Source organism: Hermetia illucens, chromosome 1 (genome assembly GCF_905115235.1).
Source record: "Hermetia illucens chromosome 1, iHerIll2.2.curated.20191125, whole genome shotgun sequence".
NCBI classification, from domain to species: Eukaryota; Metazoa; Arthropoda; class Insecta; order Diptera; family Stratiomyidae; genus Hermetia; species Hermetia illucens.
Window position 1 is genome coordinate 32,085,265 of NC_051849.1, and position 17,451 is coordinate 32,102,715.

General features: G+C 37.7%; 1 protein-coding gene across 3 annotated transcripts in view; it reads right to left on the bottom strand.

Annotated features, from left to right (window-relative positions):
* Positions 1-2,053: 2,053 nt before the first annotated feature.
* The window catches only part of LOC119647200 (terminal nucleotidyltransferase 5C), a 488,242-nt gene continuing 472,844 nt past the window's right edge, over positions 2,054-17,451 (bottom strand). For 2 of the 3 annotated variants that reach the window (XM_038048014.1, XM_038048016.1), the window contains exons 2-3: positions 3,272-4,769; positions 2,054-3,063 (exon numbers count right to left, since the gene is read on the bottom strand). In XM_038048014.1, the coding sequence (XP_037903942.1) occupies positions 2,765-3,063; positions 3,272-4,769 (1,797 nt within the window). In that variant the 3' untranslated portion in view covers positions 2,054-2,764. Of the gene's footprint in view, positions 3,064-3,271; positions 4,770-12,252; positions 12,638-17,451 lie in introns of those variants that run through there. The other variant, XM_038048015.1, reaches the window with a different exon arrangement.

Here is a 17,451-nt window from a genome sequence, read left to right on the forward strand (position 1 = left end):
GACATTGTATGCATTTTCTTGGTCGGCATGTCGCGGGACCTGTCAACAAGAGAGATCAGGTAGGATTTAGCATAGTGGAACAACTCCAACTATACTCTATTTATTTCTTTCCCTGATCTCAGCATTTTATTTTTGTTTTACTGAGGATAGTACAAAGTACGTTGCCTTAAACCCTGGGCTTGGGACCAGCATACTATTCCAAAGCCAAGAATCTCGGTTGCAGAGACCGCTTTGTCGATCGTATCTTGAATTTGTAAATTTAAAATACGGTACCGATTTTGTGCAATATGGATGGGATGTGATGAAAATTAGGAATTTGACAGGATAATGGAGTACATGGATCTTCTCGTCAGCTCAGTCCGAAAAAAAAAATTATCGGCATGCTGCGATAACTTATCACTAGCCACAACCATTCCAGCCCATCTTTTCTTTTTAAGAAGGTAGGATCCTCTGAATCTTACCGTTTGGAGTTAGCGCTAAATAATATCCGAGAACAGCCGAAATTGTGACAATTCGTGGGTATAAAAGCTGGAATTCTCCTTATCGTATAACCAAAGTTAAGAATTTAAATGAAACACAAGATGTTATATTTTTATGTTTTTGAAATTTTTTTTGTGGGATTTCCATTCCATTTTCACAAAAAATTTCATTAAGTTTTATTTATTTTTCTTTGATTTTTTATTACAAATCTCATATTTTTATATTTAATATTAATTTATAACAATATCAAAAAAAGAAATAAAATAATAATTATAATATTGATAATAGAATAATTAAAATTACAGTAAAATCAAGATAAAAGAAAACTTATAAATAACCGTATTATCAGATGCAAGTAGAAATAATAAAAAAAATCAATTCAAACAATAACTGAATCAAAATATTTTGCGAACTGTTTTTAAAATACCAATATGTTATCGCCGAATATATTTTTATTAAATTTTTGGTGGTTTATTTATTTTTTGTAAACACTTTTTGGTAAATTTTGGGTAATTTTTTTTTTGTTATTTCGAAATGAACATTTTCATTTAAAAGTACTTTTACTTAACAGCCTTGAGCTTATGTTGTCAACTTTTTCTCTACTCTACTCTATTTAATTTGTATTCACATATTTTTCAAATATAATTAAATATACAGTAACGTGTAAAACACAATCTTACTCTCGAAATTAATTCACAAAACTTCTGTTTTCTTACGAACATTCTCTTTCTCTCAGTTTTTCATGCTTGTTTCCCACTCTTTCGTTCTCGCTCACTCTTTCCAATCAACTAAACTTTAACAAAAATGAAAAATAAAAGAATAAAACTTACCTGTTAAGCATTAAAGTGAACAATGGTAATCATTTTAAACGGAAATAAACAAATACGGAAAAATATAACTACGCCTATGCAATAATATTGAAAATAATAGAGAAAACAAAGAAAATATCATTTTAAAAATATTCGTTTGTGTGTACTTCAATTAAATGATATTAACCGTATTTTAAATTAATGTTAATATTGTTGCTGAATGGAAGTAAATCTGCGTTTATATATAAGTTTAAACTCTGAATATAGTTGATATCAGGGAAAAACTACATCAGATTCTATATATATAAAATTGCGACTAATTTCGGAAAATTAGTTTTGGACGAAAAACGGAAGCAGCACTTTTACATTTACAACAACTTTTCACAGTGGCTCTCACGGTATGAACGGCATCATTTTCTTTATTATGTTTTCTTGTTTCTCCTGAAAACTAACATTGAAGAGAAAAAACAAATCAAAGGAAATTCTCTAGACGTTTGCATTTGTATAAGATAACGTTTAATATTAAGTTTTCCACTAAAGTTCATTCTTTTGTTTTTTATCACTTTGCTTTACGCATAGGTTCATTGTATTTTTCCTTCACATTATATTTAGTATTTAATTTACTTCTCTAAAATATATTTAATATTTAGGTTTCTTTCCATTTAATTTGTATCGTAATGATTTCGTAAATACATGTTTTTTTCAATATTTTTACAGCATGTGTATATGGAGATACAATTTCTTACAGAGCTTTACAAATATAACACATTTTTCTTGTTGTTTTGTTTCACATTTTTCACATTTTGTATTTTTGTTTTGACTTTTGGAGATTAAGAAAATTAGAATTGGTGATTCCTCGTGTCCTCTTCATCATGTGGCCTACGGCCGTATGTCATAAATTCTACGAATTCTATGAACTCTTAAGAAACTATCTTTAATTTAAATTACGTTTAAATCGTCTCTTCACTTTCTACTTTACTCATTCAGATAAAAATGAATAAAAGGAATTCACACTTGACTTTTTTTTTGTAATTTTGTTTTTTGTGATAAGTATACGATTTGCAAATGATTGTTTTCTTTCCCAGAAAAGTAGAATGCGAAAGATAGGAATTCGCTGAAACGTCAGCGAACCGAAGGAGGCAGAGGGTAATGAGCTTAACACTTAAACATGTTTGGATTTTTATGATAAAATGCGTCAGTTCTTTTCTTTTCTTTTAAAATCGAATATGTTCTTGGCGATTTTAGATAATTTGAATGTTTTCCACGATGAATAAGTTCCCGGTGTACATCTGATTTACATATAAAATATGTTGATATTTCCAAAAGAAGGGGTTAAAACGAAAGCGAGGGGCGATAAAAGTTGATACATTTAGTTTTTTGTATATTTTTTGTTTGTATTAAAAATGTCTTGATAATTAAGCTTCTGGAGAGAATATTCACGGAGTTATTGGCATGCATGGGGGGGCTTAAATGTATCAACTTGTATAGTTTATCAGAATTTCCGGAATGGAATCTGCTGAGGTGACGTGATGGGGGATGATACTCACAGGGGTTGCTGTCGTTAGTTGTGTCGACGGTTCCGGCGTGGATTGTTGAGGGTATGGTGAGATGCATGGAGAAGCGATGACTGATGAGACGGGTGATGCCACCACTGATGAGGAGCTTGACGCGGATGGTGAAGCGGCCGATGAGCATGCTGTCAGGATTGTTGTCTGTTGCTGTTGCTGTGATTGATGATGCGGTTGTGGTGCTGGTGATAGTATTGTTGCAGTCGCTGTTATAGTAAAAATTATAATATTTGAATAAGATATCTGGCACTAAACTCGCTCGTTAAAAAGGGAAACAGAAAAGATCCAGCTGGCTGAATTATAGAAAAATATTTATTGTTTTAAATTGGTCAATATAGCTGGAAGCTCTGCATCAACATTTTGAAATGTGAGAAAAGCGTTATTTCCTTACAATAATTTGAGGTGATTACTTACCTAACCATGGTGAATTGCAAGTGCAAATGGTTGTGGGTATCACAGGCGCGTAGTAGACTCCATTTGCGTACAAAAGACCTGGTGGAGCCTGTATCTGAATCTGTTGCTGCGATTGTGTGAGCGTTGTTTGTTGGGGTTGTTGCAATGATTGTGGACTATTTGCCTGCACCGTCTGTGACGTTGACTGTGATTGTGATTGAAGATGATGCGATGACTGAATGTTATTTTGTTGTTGTGTTTGTTGCTGTTGTGCTACTTGCTGCTGCTGTCTCTCTTGTTCTCTGTACAATACTTGTAAGGCCAAAGTTTGTATCAATAACAATGTCTGCCGTCGCTCATGGCCCATCAGACAAACTGTTGACGAACCAACGACTTCACGTAAATGCATCAGGTACTGATATTGAAGAGGCTCCTCGTCGGCACCCCAAAAGTGGTTTCTTAGGTAGGCTTCCAATTTGACACGTTGCGATGACATATCAGGGAAATCTATGAAAAATCTGGAACACATATAACGTTCCAACGTCTTGATTTTCTCCAAATCAACTGGTTGGTAGTTTCTGACTAACAGGTTGCAATATTTAAGGAGACCACCACCGCGAATCTCTTCGGGTTGCCTTGTTGAGATCAATTTGTTTTGTAGATGATAGAGGGCTTCCTGGAAGTCTCCATACACAGATTCCCCGACAACAGTTGGATAGAAGTTCTCAGAAATAGGCAATTGGGAGCAGTCGTAGAATAGCAACAAGGAATCCAAAACTATTTGAAATGAGTCAACACTGAATTCAAATTGTCGACGCATTGTATCGACAAATTTCAGTTCGACATTCTTGTGACCGGGTGAGTTTCCCAAAGAAATCAGACTCCATCGATCGCCGTCGTTGTTATTATTAACTTTCACCATTTTGCCTACATAAGCCTCCTTAAGTGAGCATGGAGAAATACGCCTCCTAGAGACGCCTTCCGGGAGCAAATCAAATAGTGTATTCAGAACGGCTGACTTGACTCTATCGAAATGCCTATTTGAACTTAGCTCTACTGCAAAAATCAAATCCAAATCATTGTATGGTTGATCCTCTGAAGCCAACACATGACTAGCTGCGCCACCATTCAGTCTAATATCCTTTACATGCATTCCAGCCCCACCGGAGGGCACATCCATTTCCAGTTTCTTCCTCACTAGTGTCACTAAGTCTTTCAGTGGTACTTCAAGCGTGGGGAAATTCCCTCTGCCGTGTATGGCAACTGTTTCATTCATAACATCGTTCAATTTTCGAACTTGCTCAAATGAGAGCACTGCCAAACGTTGAGCACTTCCCGTATCGACATTCTCCAAGGATCCATGATCCGATGTTGATGCAATGGAACTTCCAGAACTGGGACTTGGTGGTGGAGTTTCTGTGCCGTCCGAGTGAAAACCATCGTCTTCGACATGAAATGCGTCCATTCTATTACTAAATGTTCGCTGGGCGAATGAATCGGGTATTTCTAATGTCCCGCACTGGAATAGAAGGAGAAAAAATCAATTAAAATTTTGAATATATTTGAAAATTGAAAAATGTAGAGGGATGGAAAGATACGAAGGAAATGTACTGAAAACCATATTTTTTCAATAAATACAAACATGTCCCATGTAATACATAATAATGAAAACTGACATATTTGCGATAGGACCAAATTTGGTTTTCTTATCATTTTTTGATTTACATAGCTTAGTTTACTAATGACCATTCTCTTCTGTATCTTTTATGTAGCAGCAGTATCACCTTTGGCGAATCTACGTAACCCACTATTGAGAAAGTATTTTTTTCTGCGGTACCTTTTCAACTAGGACATGGATAGGATATAGGAAGTTTCCCAAACGCATGCGCATTACATTTAAAGGACAGTTGAGGTTATCTTAGTTCGAACAATATGCATGGTAGGACAGAAACTTGGCTGGCTTAATTTGAGCGAATTTGAGAGAAAATTGTTCGATTATGATGGTGAAAAATAGATTCAAGGTCGAGGTGTGTAAAGTGTTCGTCCTGTGTGTTTAATCACTATCGTGGAGTCGGGGAAAGTGGGGTGAGTCGAAATTTTCTAACTGTATGTAAGTAACTCCCCTTTAAATACCTGGTCTTTTTCTTGAGAGCACAAGCAAATTTTCCACGATACCTCACTTCTGCCCTGGGAGCTAGATGATTGTTTCACGCAAATATAATTATATCAAGGAGCGATCACTACCTGTAGGCTTTTAGTTACCTAGCGTTCAGGGCAGAGATGATGAGTTGTCCCTGCCCTGAACGAAACTGTCCATGGGTATTTAGTTTAGTTAGTGTTTTACACAAAACCTTCAAAAGGGGTAACAGGCCTGTACAATTTTTATTTTGAACGCAGTTTTCGGTACAACATTCACTCCAGGGTCGGACTTTCTCTCTACGCCTTGACAATGAGTTGTAGCATTGTTTTCAGTGTTTTAGGTACCAAGGACTAGGAAATCAGACGATGAGGATAATATGAGCGGTGAATGTTTTTTTGAATGGGTGCATTTATATGGTAATCTCTATTTCAAATTGCGGACGAAGAAAAAGGGGAGGGGATATCCGTTCGCCCGATCTTGGACATTTTCGGAACATCGAGTCTTTGCCAAGACCAGTGTTTGGTACGCAAGCTTTATAAATTTCTAAACGAAGTATTTGTTCAGATTATAGAGGAAAGGAAACCAAGGACGTTGTAGGACCGGCATAGCCTCAGGATTGGGGAGTGGAAGTATTTGTTGAGCTCCTCGAATAGCACTCCAAAAATACGAGAGGCGATGACGAAAATAATTTCGGAATTGGCGGTGTAGTCCATCAGGCAATTACAGAGTTTGAAAAGGGTATATATATCAAGGAAGATGCGGCATAGCTGCAGGGAAGGAAGATTGAAGGCGCGAAGCCGTGACGGATAGTCCACCAAGAGAAAGTTCTTTTTGAAAAGGGGCCGGGTGAAAGTACGTTGCAAAGCTTCAAGAACGTAAGAGTCACGGTTGCGGAGGGGGAACCAGACAACACAGCAATATTCAAGGATGTTTCTGACAAAAGTGTTAAGGAGGGTTGAATTGGAATAAAGTCGGAGGAGGAACGGAGGATAAAACCAGACATGTTGAAAGCTTGATTTAAGATGTCAATGAAGTGGGAAATGAAACGGAGTTTTTACCGAAGATTACACCCAGCTCTTAAAAAAAGGTCAGTAGTGAAAGCTAAGTTGTCCGCCAAGAAAGTAGGGAGCGGATGTTTGGGAGGGTTGAAGTAAATAGCGCATCTCGTGGCAATTGCTGACTGTCGGCGTCAACTTGTTAAGCGGGCATGTAGATGACGATCCAATCAGCAAAAGTTTACGGTTGGTTATGATTAGTTGGTTATACGTGTTGTTAGTTCGTATGGAATGTTCCGGCAAGCAATTTGCTTACACGAATTTTCGCAATAGACGTCTTGCCGGTTTTTTGTTAAAATGAATAAATTTAAATATCTTGAGCTCATAAAATTTTTCGTCTTGGATAGATTAACTCCTAAGGAAATTAATCCGAAGTTGATAAAAGGCTCTACTCTTTCAACGTTAACTATAAAAAAGTAGATTGGTGAATGTGAACTTGGCCGCACGTCTCTCGAAGGTGTCCGGAAGAAAGAATGCGAAATATTTTGAATAAAAAATTAGGGATGCAGAAGCTCTTTACAAGATGGAAACGTAACAGCAGTCGAAACAGTAACAGGGTCAAAAAAAAGTGAAGTTGATCAAATCTACGGGACTGGTTATGACTTATAAGCAGTGTGCTTTGCGATGTGATAGGGATAATGGGTTACCTTAGAAAAGCTAAAATAATTACAGGCGAACCGAACTAAACTAAAATTCACAAGAAGTAGCCTAACGATGGAAATTGGAAATTGGTGGAAATTGGGGTACGAGTTCTTCAGCCATCCTCCTTATTCTTGTCATTTGGCATGTTGAAACTGCTTACATCTGCTTCCAAACTTGAAAGTATTTGTTTCTGGGAAGTGCTTTATCCCCAAGGAAACTAAGTGGGCCGTAAATGGAAAGTCTATCAGAGTTGCACTGATGTTGGAGGAATACTGGACCAGGTGTGTTGCAGTTAAGTGACAAAGTAATTGTTTAGCTGAAAATGGCAGTCGTTAGTTTTCTGAATCGGGAGTCTTCCACTTAACACCAGTGAACTGCAACTTTTGAAGTGAAACACTGAACAGGAGCTTTTATGTATTTTACTTCTTAAAGGTCTGTGTAAATCACAATTTTATATATTCAAGTTAGCTTACTGTCTGCCCGCCTAATCGCCTGTCTGAATATTTGCCACACGTATTTTATTCAGAAGTAGTTTGACCTATTGACACCAAGTTTGGTATGATAGAGCATGCAAATCTAAAATGTCACTTTTGAATATAGTTCCGCTGGATATGAGTATGGGTTACCAAAAACAGGTCTAAAGTCTTTAAAAGTACGAGCTGAAGGTGAAAGAGGACTAATTCTTAACAAATACCCAACGGAAAAGTAGGAAAACAAAGTCACAATGGTGGACTTATATGAAATCTGTACCTCACAAAATATCTTATCTCTATATCTTTTCAAATAAAGTTATTAATATGTGTTGGTTCAAGAAGCTGGGGATGGTCGTAATCACAATCCATTGCGGCTTGATTAGCGTGAACCATAAGGACAAAATGGTAGCAAAATTAGATGATAAAAACTTTGTGGGTGAAACCTAAGTGGAGGTTAACTGTCGACATGCGCTTGCTAGTCAGTGTCAGCTCTCCACCGGTATTTACAAAATTTTTCACGAGTCTAGTTTTTGAGATGCATTTAGGACTTAGCTCAAAGCCCCTTTCCTTGCCATGCCTTTAGGAAGACCCAATTTTTGAATATCACTAACTCTCGTTTCTTTCCTTACACGTTTTATTTAAGGTTTTCTTTTCATCTCTCCAAGTATCTAGGCTTGCTTCCGGTTCCTCATTTCGATATCGCCCTCGGTTTTTGGTAATTTCCTTCCTTCCCATGTATAAATACTCAGTTAATTGCCTTTCCTTCCGAAATGCCAACTAAACATTTGCTGAACACAATTAATGCAAAAATACTTCATCTTCAGGCTGAGTTCATGGCTTTGTGTTCGTTGGTGGTGCAATTTTATAGAAATTAGATTATAAATGGCCAACCGATTGAGGCCGTTTTGGCCTATATGAAAGGATTTACTAAAGATTGGTTAACTGTGGTGCTCACAGCGAGTTGACCTGATCTTAGGAATTTTAAACCGCCACATTTTATACTCCCGTGTGTTGCTTGTCACTGTTGTTTATAAGAAGTGTGTAGAAATTCAATCTCAACTGTTGACAAACATGGCTCTCTATTTGGGAGGCGATATGTCTACTGTAATCGCAACCTCGAAGTTAATCATAACAAACCTCAGGTGGAAAACAACCTCCTGTATTTTCGCTTGAAGTTAATTCGGATAGTGCATGTTTAAAGGTCATTTCGCACGTATACGGTTCCATTCGGTTCAGTTTATTTTAGGTTCAGATAAGAAAAGGTGTTTAGGTTTCAACTCGGCATCTATCCTGCACCTAATTGAAACCGTATAGAACCGAATCCGCCACGACACGAATAAGTTTTATCAGGTTTCCGCACAGTTCGAATTCGTGTGCAGATAACAAAAGGCAATCAAGGATTTGACACAAGCAAGGTTTAGTTTTGGTTTTGACCTCCCAGTTAATGATGAGTTGTTAAAAGTTGTCGGATTTTATTTGGGTAAAATGAGCAGTTTGCCGAATGGAACCATGTATGCGCGAAAGGGTTTCATTAGTTCCTTTTACGTTGTTCAGAAAACAAACTGAACCAAATGGAACGGTATGTGTGTAAAACAAGCCTGAGGAAGCTATTCGACATAAATTACTTTGGAGTATAGGTGTAGACAAAAAATTGTTTACGTCTCGTGATTACATTTTGATTCGGTTCAGGGAGGAAAAGATCTTTTTAAATCCGAACAAGTGAATATTCATCATGTAAACTGTTTATGTCTTGTGCTTATACTCCGATTCGGTTAAGAGGAAAGAAGATCGCATGAAATTCATGCGACTATTCATGATCTTCAAGAAATTTTTTCGCAGTTAATTCTTCCTTTCTGTCACATTAGGACCAACTGCCTATCACTGAGCTATAACAACTGGTAAATTACTACTTTTTGAAAATTTTCTAGAAAACCACTAATAATTTTGGCTTAAGAATTTATAGTTTCACAACCAGACAAATCAGGATTAGGTGCACGGTAGTAGAAAGTCTGGTGTAAATCGTTCCATTATTAGCAGTTAAAGTAAGTTAAATTCTTGGTTTTGCATAAATTTACTACACAGGTATGCATGGTAGGATACCATTATTACACTAAAGTGAATAAATGAATATATTACACGCTTTTCCGCTTTTCGTCCTGAAACCACCTAGATATCTCTGACGTTTCTCAGATAGTGAGTTCAGTGAAGCGGGTTTTGAAGTCACGGTGAAGGAATGCTGATACCAATAGCATTCTATTTAATGATTTTGTTGATATCGTTATCGTTATTAATTCACTTTATCAATGGTAGAAGTAGAAGTAGTTTAAAGGCTGAATATTTTGTTATTGTAGAATGTTTTTTAATCAACTAAATTTAGATTTTTTCTCCAATGCTTTCTTTGCTACTATGTTAGGCCACAACTGTCACTTAAGTTGCTGACGAATTGATTTAATGATATGCCTCATTATATATCAAACTATCAGGGAACTATATCATTCTTTTTTTGAAGTCACAATCCGATAAGGTGCTATTCGATATTAATTTCGTTTTAAAAGTAAATAGAAATTACTAGCGGTTTTGTAAGGGACGAAGCGATGTCCTCCTCTATTCTCAACCATGAAGTTAGTGCATATTATATTGGAACATTTAGTTCAGGATTGAGCTGGCTGAAGCAAAGATTATGTTGTTTTGGATTGAAGGAGTTCTGAGTTCGCATCCACTTGTAAACGGTCTTGGTACGATTGAGAGGACCGTAGATACTGTCAGTCGTTGTTTTGTTCAAAAATGGATGCTATGCCAAAAATGAGGGGTCTAGGGCCAAAAAAAATATGGGGCACATTTCCCTCAAGTAGATGTAGATTCAGGATCTTCAAAAGCAAATCACTGCTGTCGCTGTAGATCCAGATTTCAAGCCATAAAAACAATGTCACTTATCTAACTTCACTTATACACAAAACCGAGTCTTATCTAAAAAGGAAAAGCGGCTAACATCACATAATCAAAATGAATTCAATTTGAGACACCGTTTCCGTCGCATCTGTATTCATCAAATAATCGTAATTTTCACTTTAAATAGATAACTCCAATACCGCAATTATCTTTATTCGAAATGACAATATATTTTCTTCGCAAGCAATCACCTTTGAACCCGATAAATTTGATGTTTCTAATTGTAGGGAATATTGTTATCATACTAGATATTTTCAACGGCAAATTACTACTTCAATTCTAGCACCCCACAAACAAATATACATACTTTGTTCGAACCTATCCGAAGGTTCTAGGCGTATGAATAATCTAACAATTAACTTTCCATTATTGTGCACGGATAATATTATCAATGAAAACGAATTGTAATGCACGTTAGCAATCGCACGTTTTCTATTTCATTCGTGTGGAACATAGTTTGATTCGTATCGATGGAGCAAGGGAATTCACCAAATACAATTAACTATTTCGATTTGTTACACCAAAAATTAATCTAAAAAATTTGTGTTGTTTTTCAACTACGGGTGTAATTATTTCAAAATTTCAAAGGACGTCGAGAATTTTATGCTCTTATATCATCACAGTCATATCTCGAGTTTTGCACCGGACGTTTTTGCACTTAATTTCAGGTTCAAATGCAATAAAAAAATCTTTTGGTCATTTATTAAGTCGGGCTGTTATCTATTAATAGAAGTAATATGGAGAAACAAGGATATTGTCGTAGATCACTATTTAATTGTGTATCGATTCTGACGCAAATATTAATTTACTTCAAGAAATTTTGCGTCAGAGAGGAAAACAGGTTTCGGTTCACCACTAAATCAACTTATATTTAATCACATACAAATCCGTGTCATAATTATATTGTTAGCGAGGAGCTCTATTCGCTAAAATCTATCTTTTAATTTGTTGATAAAAGTCAGACAACTTTATGATATTTCCAGGAACTGTCCAGCCACTATTACTTTGATAACTAATGGAGACTCGGGCTGAATTGAACGAAGCAATTGGATCTATGCCAAGTTCGTACGACCAAGCAAACATTCACTTTCACTTAGCAACACATTATTTCTAGCCAAGAAATCTGAAAAATCGCTAAGCATAGCACTTAATCAAGGGTTCAGGAGTACAGACAGTTGCATGAAATGCACAATTGCATTTAACAGAGCAATCAACTCGTCCAGAAATCCTTTTCAAAATCGGCGCCCAATGTGGGATATTATTCTTTCCAGTTCAACATATTGTGAAATGATTTCAATATTGTTGATTAAACCAAGATCCTTGGAATAGGATCAGAAAATTTTAGGTTTTGTATTCAGGCCAATAGAACTTTTTATCGTTTCTAAGATAGCAGAACCACTGAGCGTGAACTGAATGCCCATCGCGAGGGCCGAAGTAAGCCCCGGACAGTTCGGAAATGCACTATGACTGGGTATGAATCTCACAACACTTTTTTTTTCTAATGTATATTTTGTAGAAAAATTCCACAGAATTGTCGTCTTATTAAAGATTCTTACAATTTACGTTCACAAAACAATTCAGGGATGGAACATTAGAGAATTTAATCCACGACCAATTGTACACCACACTAACATGTTACACATCACATTTGCACAATTCTAGCCTCCCAACCACAAAACGGATAACATAAATCAATTTCACTCTTAAATTTGAATTTTTTTGTAAATACACAATTATTATTACCAAACCATCTATGAAATTTAATTTCGAATTCGATTCCACTCCCAATGATTCCGATCTCAGGGGCTCGAACGTCTCCAGCATAACGACAGCGTCAATAAGGCAACCACCAACGCTTACAAAAACTAAGTAACCACAGCGCGACTAACAACGATAACGCACAATCAACCTTGAACTTGGGCTCGCGAGATATTACCAAAGCTTTCGATTTTTGAATCTCTCCTAATATACACACAATAGATTGAATCTGAAAACACCAAGTTTCTCAGCCCCGCACTCTACGTATGCTGGTTTGCTACTAACGTCGATTAGGCAGCTGTAATTGTTGTTGATTTGGACTAGACGGGAGACTATCGCGCAAACGACCACGCCAACAACAAAAACGCGACTAAATTCATTTCCATGGAGAACTGATATTCATATAGTAGAAGTAGAATGCGAATTCTATTTCAATTCAGATTCTATATCAGTCCACTCGGAATGTTGATGTTGGTAGGGGATAGTACCCAGCTCTCAGTGGACTAGCAACAAAACGAGTCAGAGCTTTCGGGTGGAGCTTTTTCGCCTACCCACTGCTGACTGGGGCTCGAATAAAACATGGAGACCCGGTTAGTATGCACTAATTAATCACTCATTGACCATCCGATTTTCTTGGCCGTATACATACGGCAAAAGGTCAGATAACTACGTTAATATCAACAATTCCCGACGCTATTTACTTGCCAAAGAGTTTTCTCGCTTGAATAAGAAAGCCTGGCCTACAAGTTACCTAGGCTAGGCACCATTGGCTGATACCGACCTAGCAACTTTATTACCATATTCGTCGCTCACGTTTCCGTTTCACTTTCCAAAGTATGTCTGTGCGCTATTCGAATCACTTCCAGTGCTCTATCGGTGTAACAGGAATTCCCTCGGATTTCACAAATTCCCTAGATGGTTCCGGAATCTGATGCCCGAATATGATATACGATGATCTAATGTAGGCACAAGATTTGGCAGGGGACCGTTCTTATAGTGAGTTTTGAACATACCCAAGCAATTATAGTACATATTCAAAGGAATTCCTATTGGCGGCGGCATTCCCCTACATAAGTAGAGTAAATATGTTTTCCCTCATTTTATAAATGCTGTAGAAGCTTCTACAACAAAAAAACACAAAATAGAGAGACGCGAATAACATCGCTAACAATTGACTAGAGCAAACAGAATCGTACATAAACAGAAAAAGATATTAGATATTTCGATAATAAACTAGCATTCTCCGCTCAAAGTAATCTTGAGAAAGTATTTTGTTTTTTGGAGTCTTAAAAACACTTGCATGAGTGTACACGATTAAAAAAGCAAGTGGTTAATGGTGACATTATTTGAATAACATTAAAATAAACGACGAAACCAACAATCAATTCATTCACGTATGAACAGTAAATTTTTAAATCAGAATGACTTGCAGCACGGATAGTAAATTACAATATCTACAGTAAAATATTGACCGTGATCATGGGCAGTCTGGCGTGAGTTTTGTATTGTGTATGAAAACTAATAGATGTGGGTATAATTGTCTATCACAATGATGGCATTCCAAGATAAAAAGAAATGATGTTAGTCAGAAGACATTAAGATGTTTGCATATAAGACAGTGAGTTGCAGAACATGATACCCCCATTATATTCTTGATTTTAGTGTTCAGATTAAAACAAGTTGAAAGCCGGAAGCCGGATGTTTAGGTATGAAAAGTTTTCGGGATTTTCTTTTTGTAGGAATATTTAAGTGCTGTATGGTTTCATTTGTACAAAGCATGTAGCGTTATGTCCACAAAGGCTCTCAAACCACAGAGAATAGTTATCACCACTGTCGCTTAGCCTGACTCTTCACAAGCGGGGTCGGCTCATTGTGATCGGTTTCGCCATTTGGCTTTATCGAATGCCTGGTATGGGTTGCACCCAGATCTCGAGGCTTTCAAATCCCCATCCAGAGTATCAAGCCAGTGTTGTTTTGGCCGGCCTTTTGGTCGCTTATCATCAACTTCGATGATCAGATCAATCCTGGCAAGTGAATTCTCGTTAGCACGAATCGCGTGACCATACCATTGAAAACGCCTCTCTCGTAATTTTTCCACGATCGGTGCAACCCCATAACGACCGCGGATACCTTCATTTCGAATGTGATCAAAACGTATCACGTACTAATCCAACGTAACATCTTCGTCTCCATTACCGCAAGGCGCCATTCATTGTCTTTTATAGTCGGCCAACACTCAGAACCATAGAGGGCGACAGAACGGACGATATTGCGGTAAATTTTAGATTTGAGACGTTCGTTGATACGTTGATCACAAAGAACACCAGTTGCGCAATGCTACTTGATCAAAGGTATTTAGATCACTCAGTTCTGGTCAAATCACTGCCACTGATAGTGATTTTGCCTGTTTTATGGGGATCCGTCGTCAAAAATTCAGTTTTGTTTAGATTCAATCTGAGACCGTGTTGCATGGGGCGATCATTCCATTTTTGGACAAGTTGCTCGAGATCATTTTTGCTATTAGATGCTAGGAAAACATAATCTGCATAAAGCACACGGGCGCTGGACGTTCGATGAGCGTAAGGGTAATTTGTTGAAAAGTGTTGACTCAGGATCGACTCTTGTCGTGAACATTCCAGTAGAGATTTTCAATCAGGTTAAAACTGTTGATAGGATGGTTTGGATAAGGAGGTAGTTTGTTAGATGAAGTCTTAAAATGAAAAATTGCCTTGGAGCAATTGGAGGAATTGTCCCGAGCCTGGCTAGCACAGAGGCGTGCAAGAACGTGTCGACCGAGCACTTTGATGGAGCTTCAATCTTTGCGGGTGGACTTTCACGGTCAACTTAGCCAATTTTTTTAGGTTTCTGGGATAGCTCTGCCCTCTAGGTCGTTGTCGGCCACTTGGGATGATCGACCTGATCTTCCTACCCACACTTTAACCATTACAAATATCTAATTTAAACAAATACGTATTTGGGAGACCAACTGTCCTCTTCTTCAGAAGATAATAACACCAAAGAAGAGGACAGTTGGTCCCCGAAATACTTATCTGTTTAAATTAGAAACTTATAGCCAATAAAACGGAAAAATATCTTGCAAGGCAATCTTTCATGTTCATAGGAGTTACCCACTAAGCGCCTGAAACCAAAGAACGGTCTCAACGGTGCCGTCACATCTATTTACCCTCCCCAAGAAAATTAACACGACAATTCCTGTCAAAAAATCATGGCAGCCATATTTTGAGATCATAAAAGCTTAATTTTGATTGAATATCTGGCTCAGAAGGACACTATTTATCCGACAAGATACTATGATACTTTGAATAGGGGGATTCAAAACGGAAAGGGGGCCGTCAATTGCAGGCCTCTACCTGTTAACGGCAGACTCTTTTGGGTGGGACGTTTTGAATCATTCCAGAATTCCCCTGACTTCAGTTTACCGTGTGGTTACTACCCTGATAGGTGGAAAAGGGACGAACGGGGAGGTGAAGGGGAAGGGAGGAGTGTGGTTGAACGAGCTAACGTCTCACTACCTGCATCGAAATAGATGGCGAATGTATTGAAAAACAACTTAATTTAAAGATGTATTTGTTTTCAAATATTTTTTTATGGACCCTACAAAAATTGGGTAAGTTAACTTTCTGGGCGTTCCTTGTATTAATTAAATCAATCAGAGAAAAAGGATTCGCAACTATTTACAATCTCAGTTGATATATCTCCTGTCTCATATTTTCAGGAGGCAAGACTTTTGGGGTTTCTACCTTTCGTTGACATCCTTAAAGTCATAAAAATGGGAAATGTTTTTGTGAGCCAACCCTCAGCTCATCAGACTCCGGCCGTCGCAGATAATATTTGCATCGTTTTTCAATATTCCAATATTTATGAACAATAATTTGGAAAGATAGAAGTCCGATAGCTAGAAATTCCTACGATGCTGTAATATTATGGCTAATTGAATTTCAAATCCAAAAACACTCACGTGCTTCCTGCATAAAGTGCATTGACAAATGAAGACGCATCACCCAAGTTGCTCCCCGTCGAAGAGTACAAGATAACGAATCAAGACTTTCGTTTGAGAACCGAAGGATTCTTAAGTCCGCCATCTATTTCATGGCGGACTAAACTAGTTGGGAAGCAAAATACTTTTACGGTTCTTGGACAAGCAACCAAGTGGCAAAAAATGTATGGCTTGCGGTTACGTCCAGGACAGAGGCAACTCATAAGACACTACCTCACCTCTGCCCTGGGAGCATTGCGAAGTGGTTACAAGGAGGCATTTGCCCCCTTATCATCATCAACGGCGCAACAACCGGTATCCCGTCTAGGCCTCTGCTCTGAGAGTAGTGCGACAGAAATGGTTACAAAGTGCATTTGCTCCCTTATATCAACTCAAAAACAACTTGGGTGCTTGCGCAAGAATGAGAGGACCGTGGACCACAATGGTAGAAGTATATGCTTTGCAACTGTTTAGTTTAGCTTCGGCCTGCTTAGGTCTGAATTTTACAAGGCGGTTTTTGTCCTCGTTATGATTCGAACACATGTCGTGTTTTTGAATTGATAAAAGGGAACGAATTCCACCTTTCAACCTCTTCGGTCACGCTGCTCCCGGGTCAGAGGTGAGGCAGTGTCTGATGAGTTACCCTGAGTTGTCCTGAACGAAATTGGAAGTCATATAACCAATCAAATCAAAAGGGAATCGTAAAAACTCGTGAACAAAGAGGATGGAATAGGCACTGGTTTGACCAGCTACCTCCGTATTTAATCAAAGTTGCATCGCACCTTTTGCTTCATACCGACAAATAAGAAAGAATATGCAGCACTTTAAATGATTGAAAGAAGCAATTGCCATTTCACACAAAGGTAAGGAGTGCTCCTTAGAAGCACTGGCGGGATACCTTTTAGAATATTGGTAAAAAAACTCCTTAAAGCAAGATAATTTTGGAAATTAATCATCTGCGAGACGAAAATTCTTTGACAAAATAGGGAACGACTAGGCTTTTGAGGTAGACTATCGAAGAAAGTGGTAGGAAAATCTAGTCTACAAAATGACAGGGAAATAAGGGTTAGGAACACGGGAAAATGCTTGTAACTCAAAGTTTGAAAAGTGAAGTCAAATGCATGCAAAGCCTAGCCAGGAACAAAAGTGAGAAAATAATGCATCTCTATTCGGCCCATCATAACGAA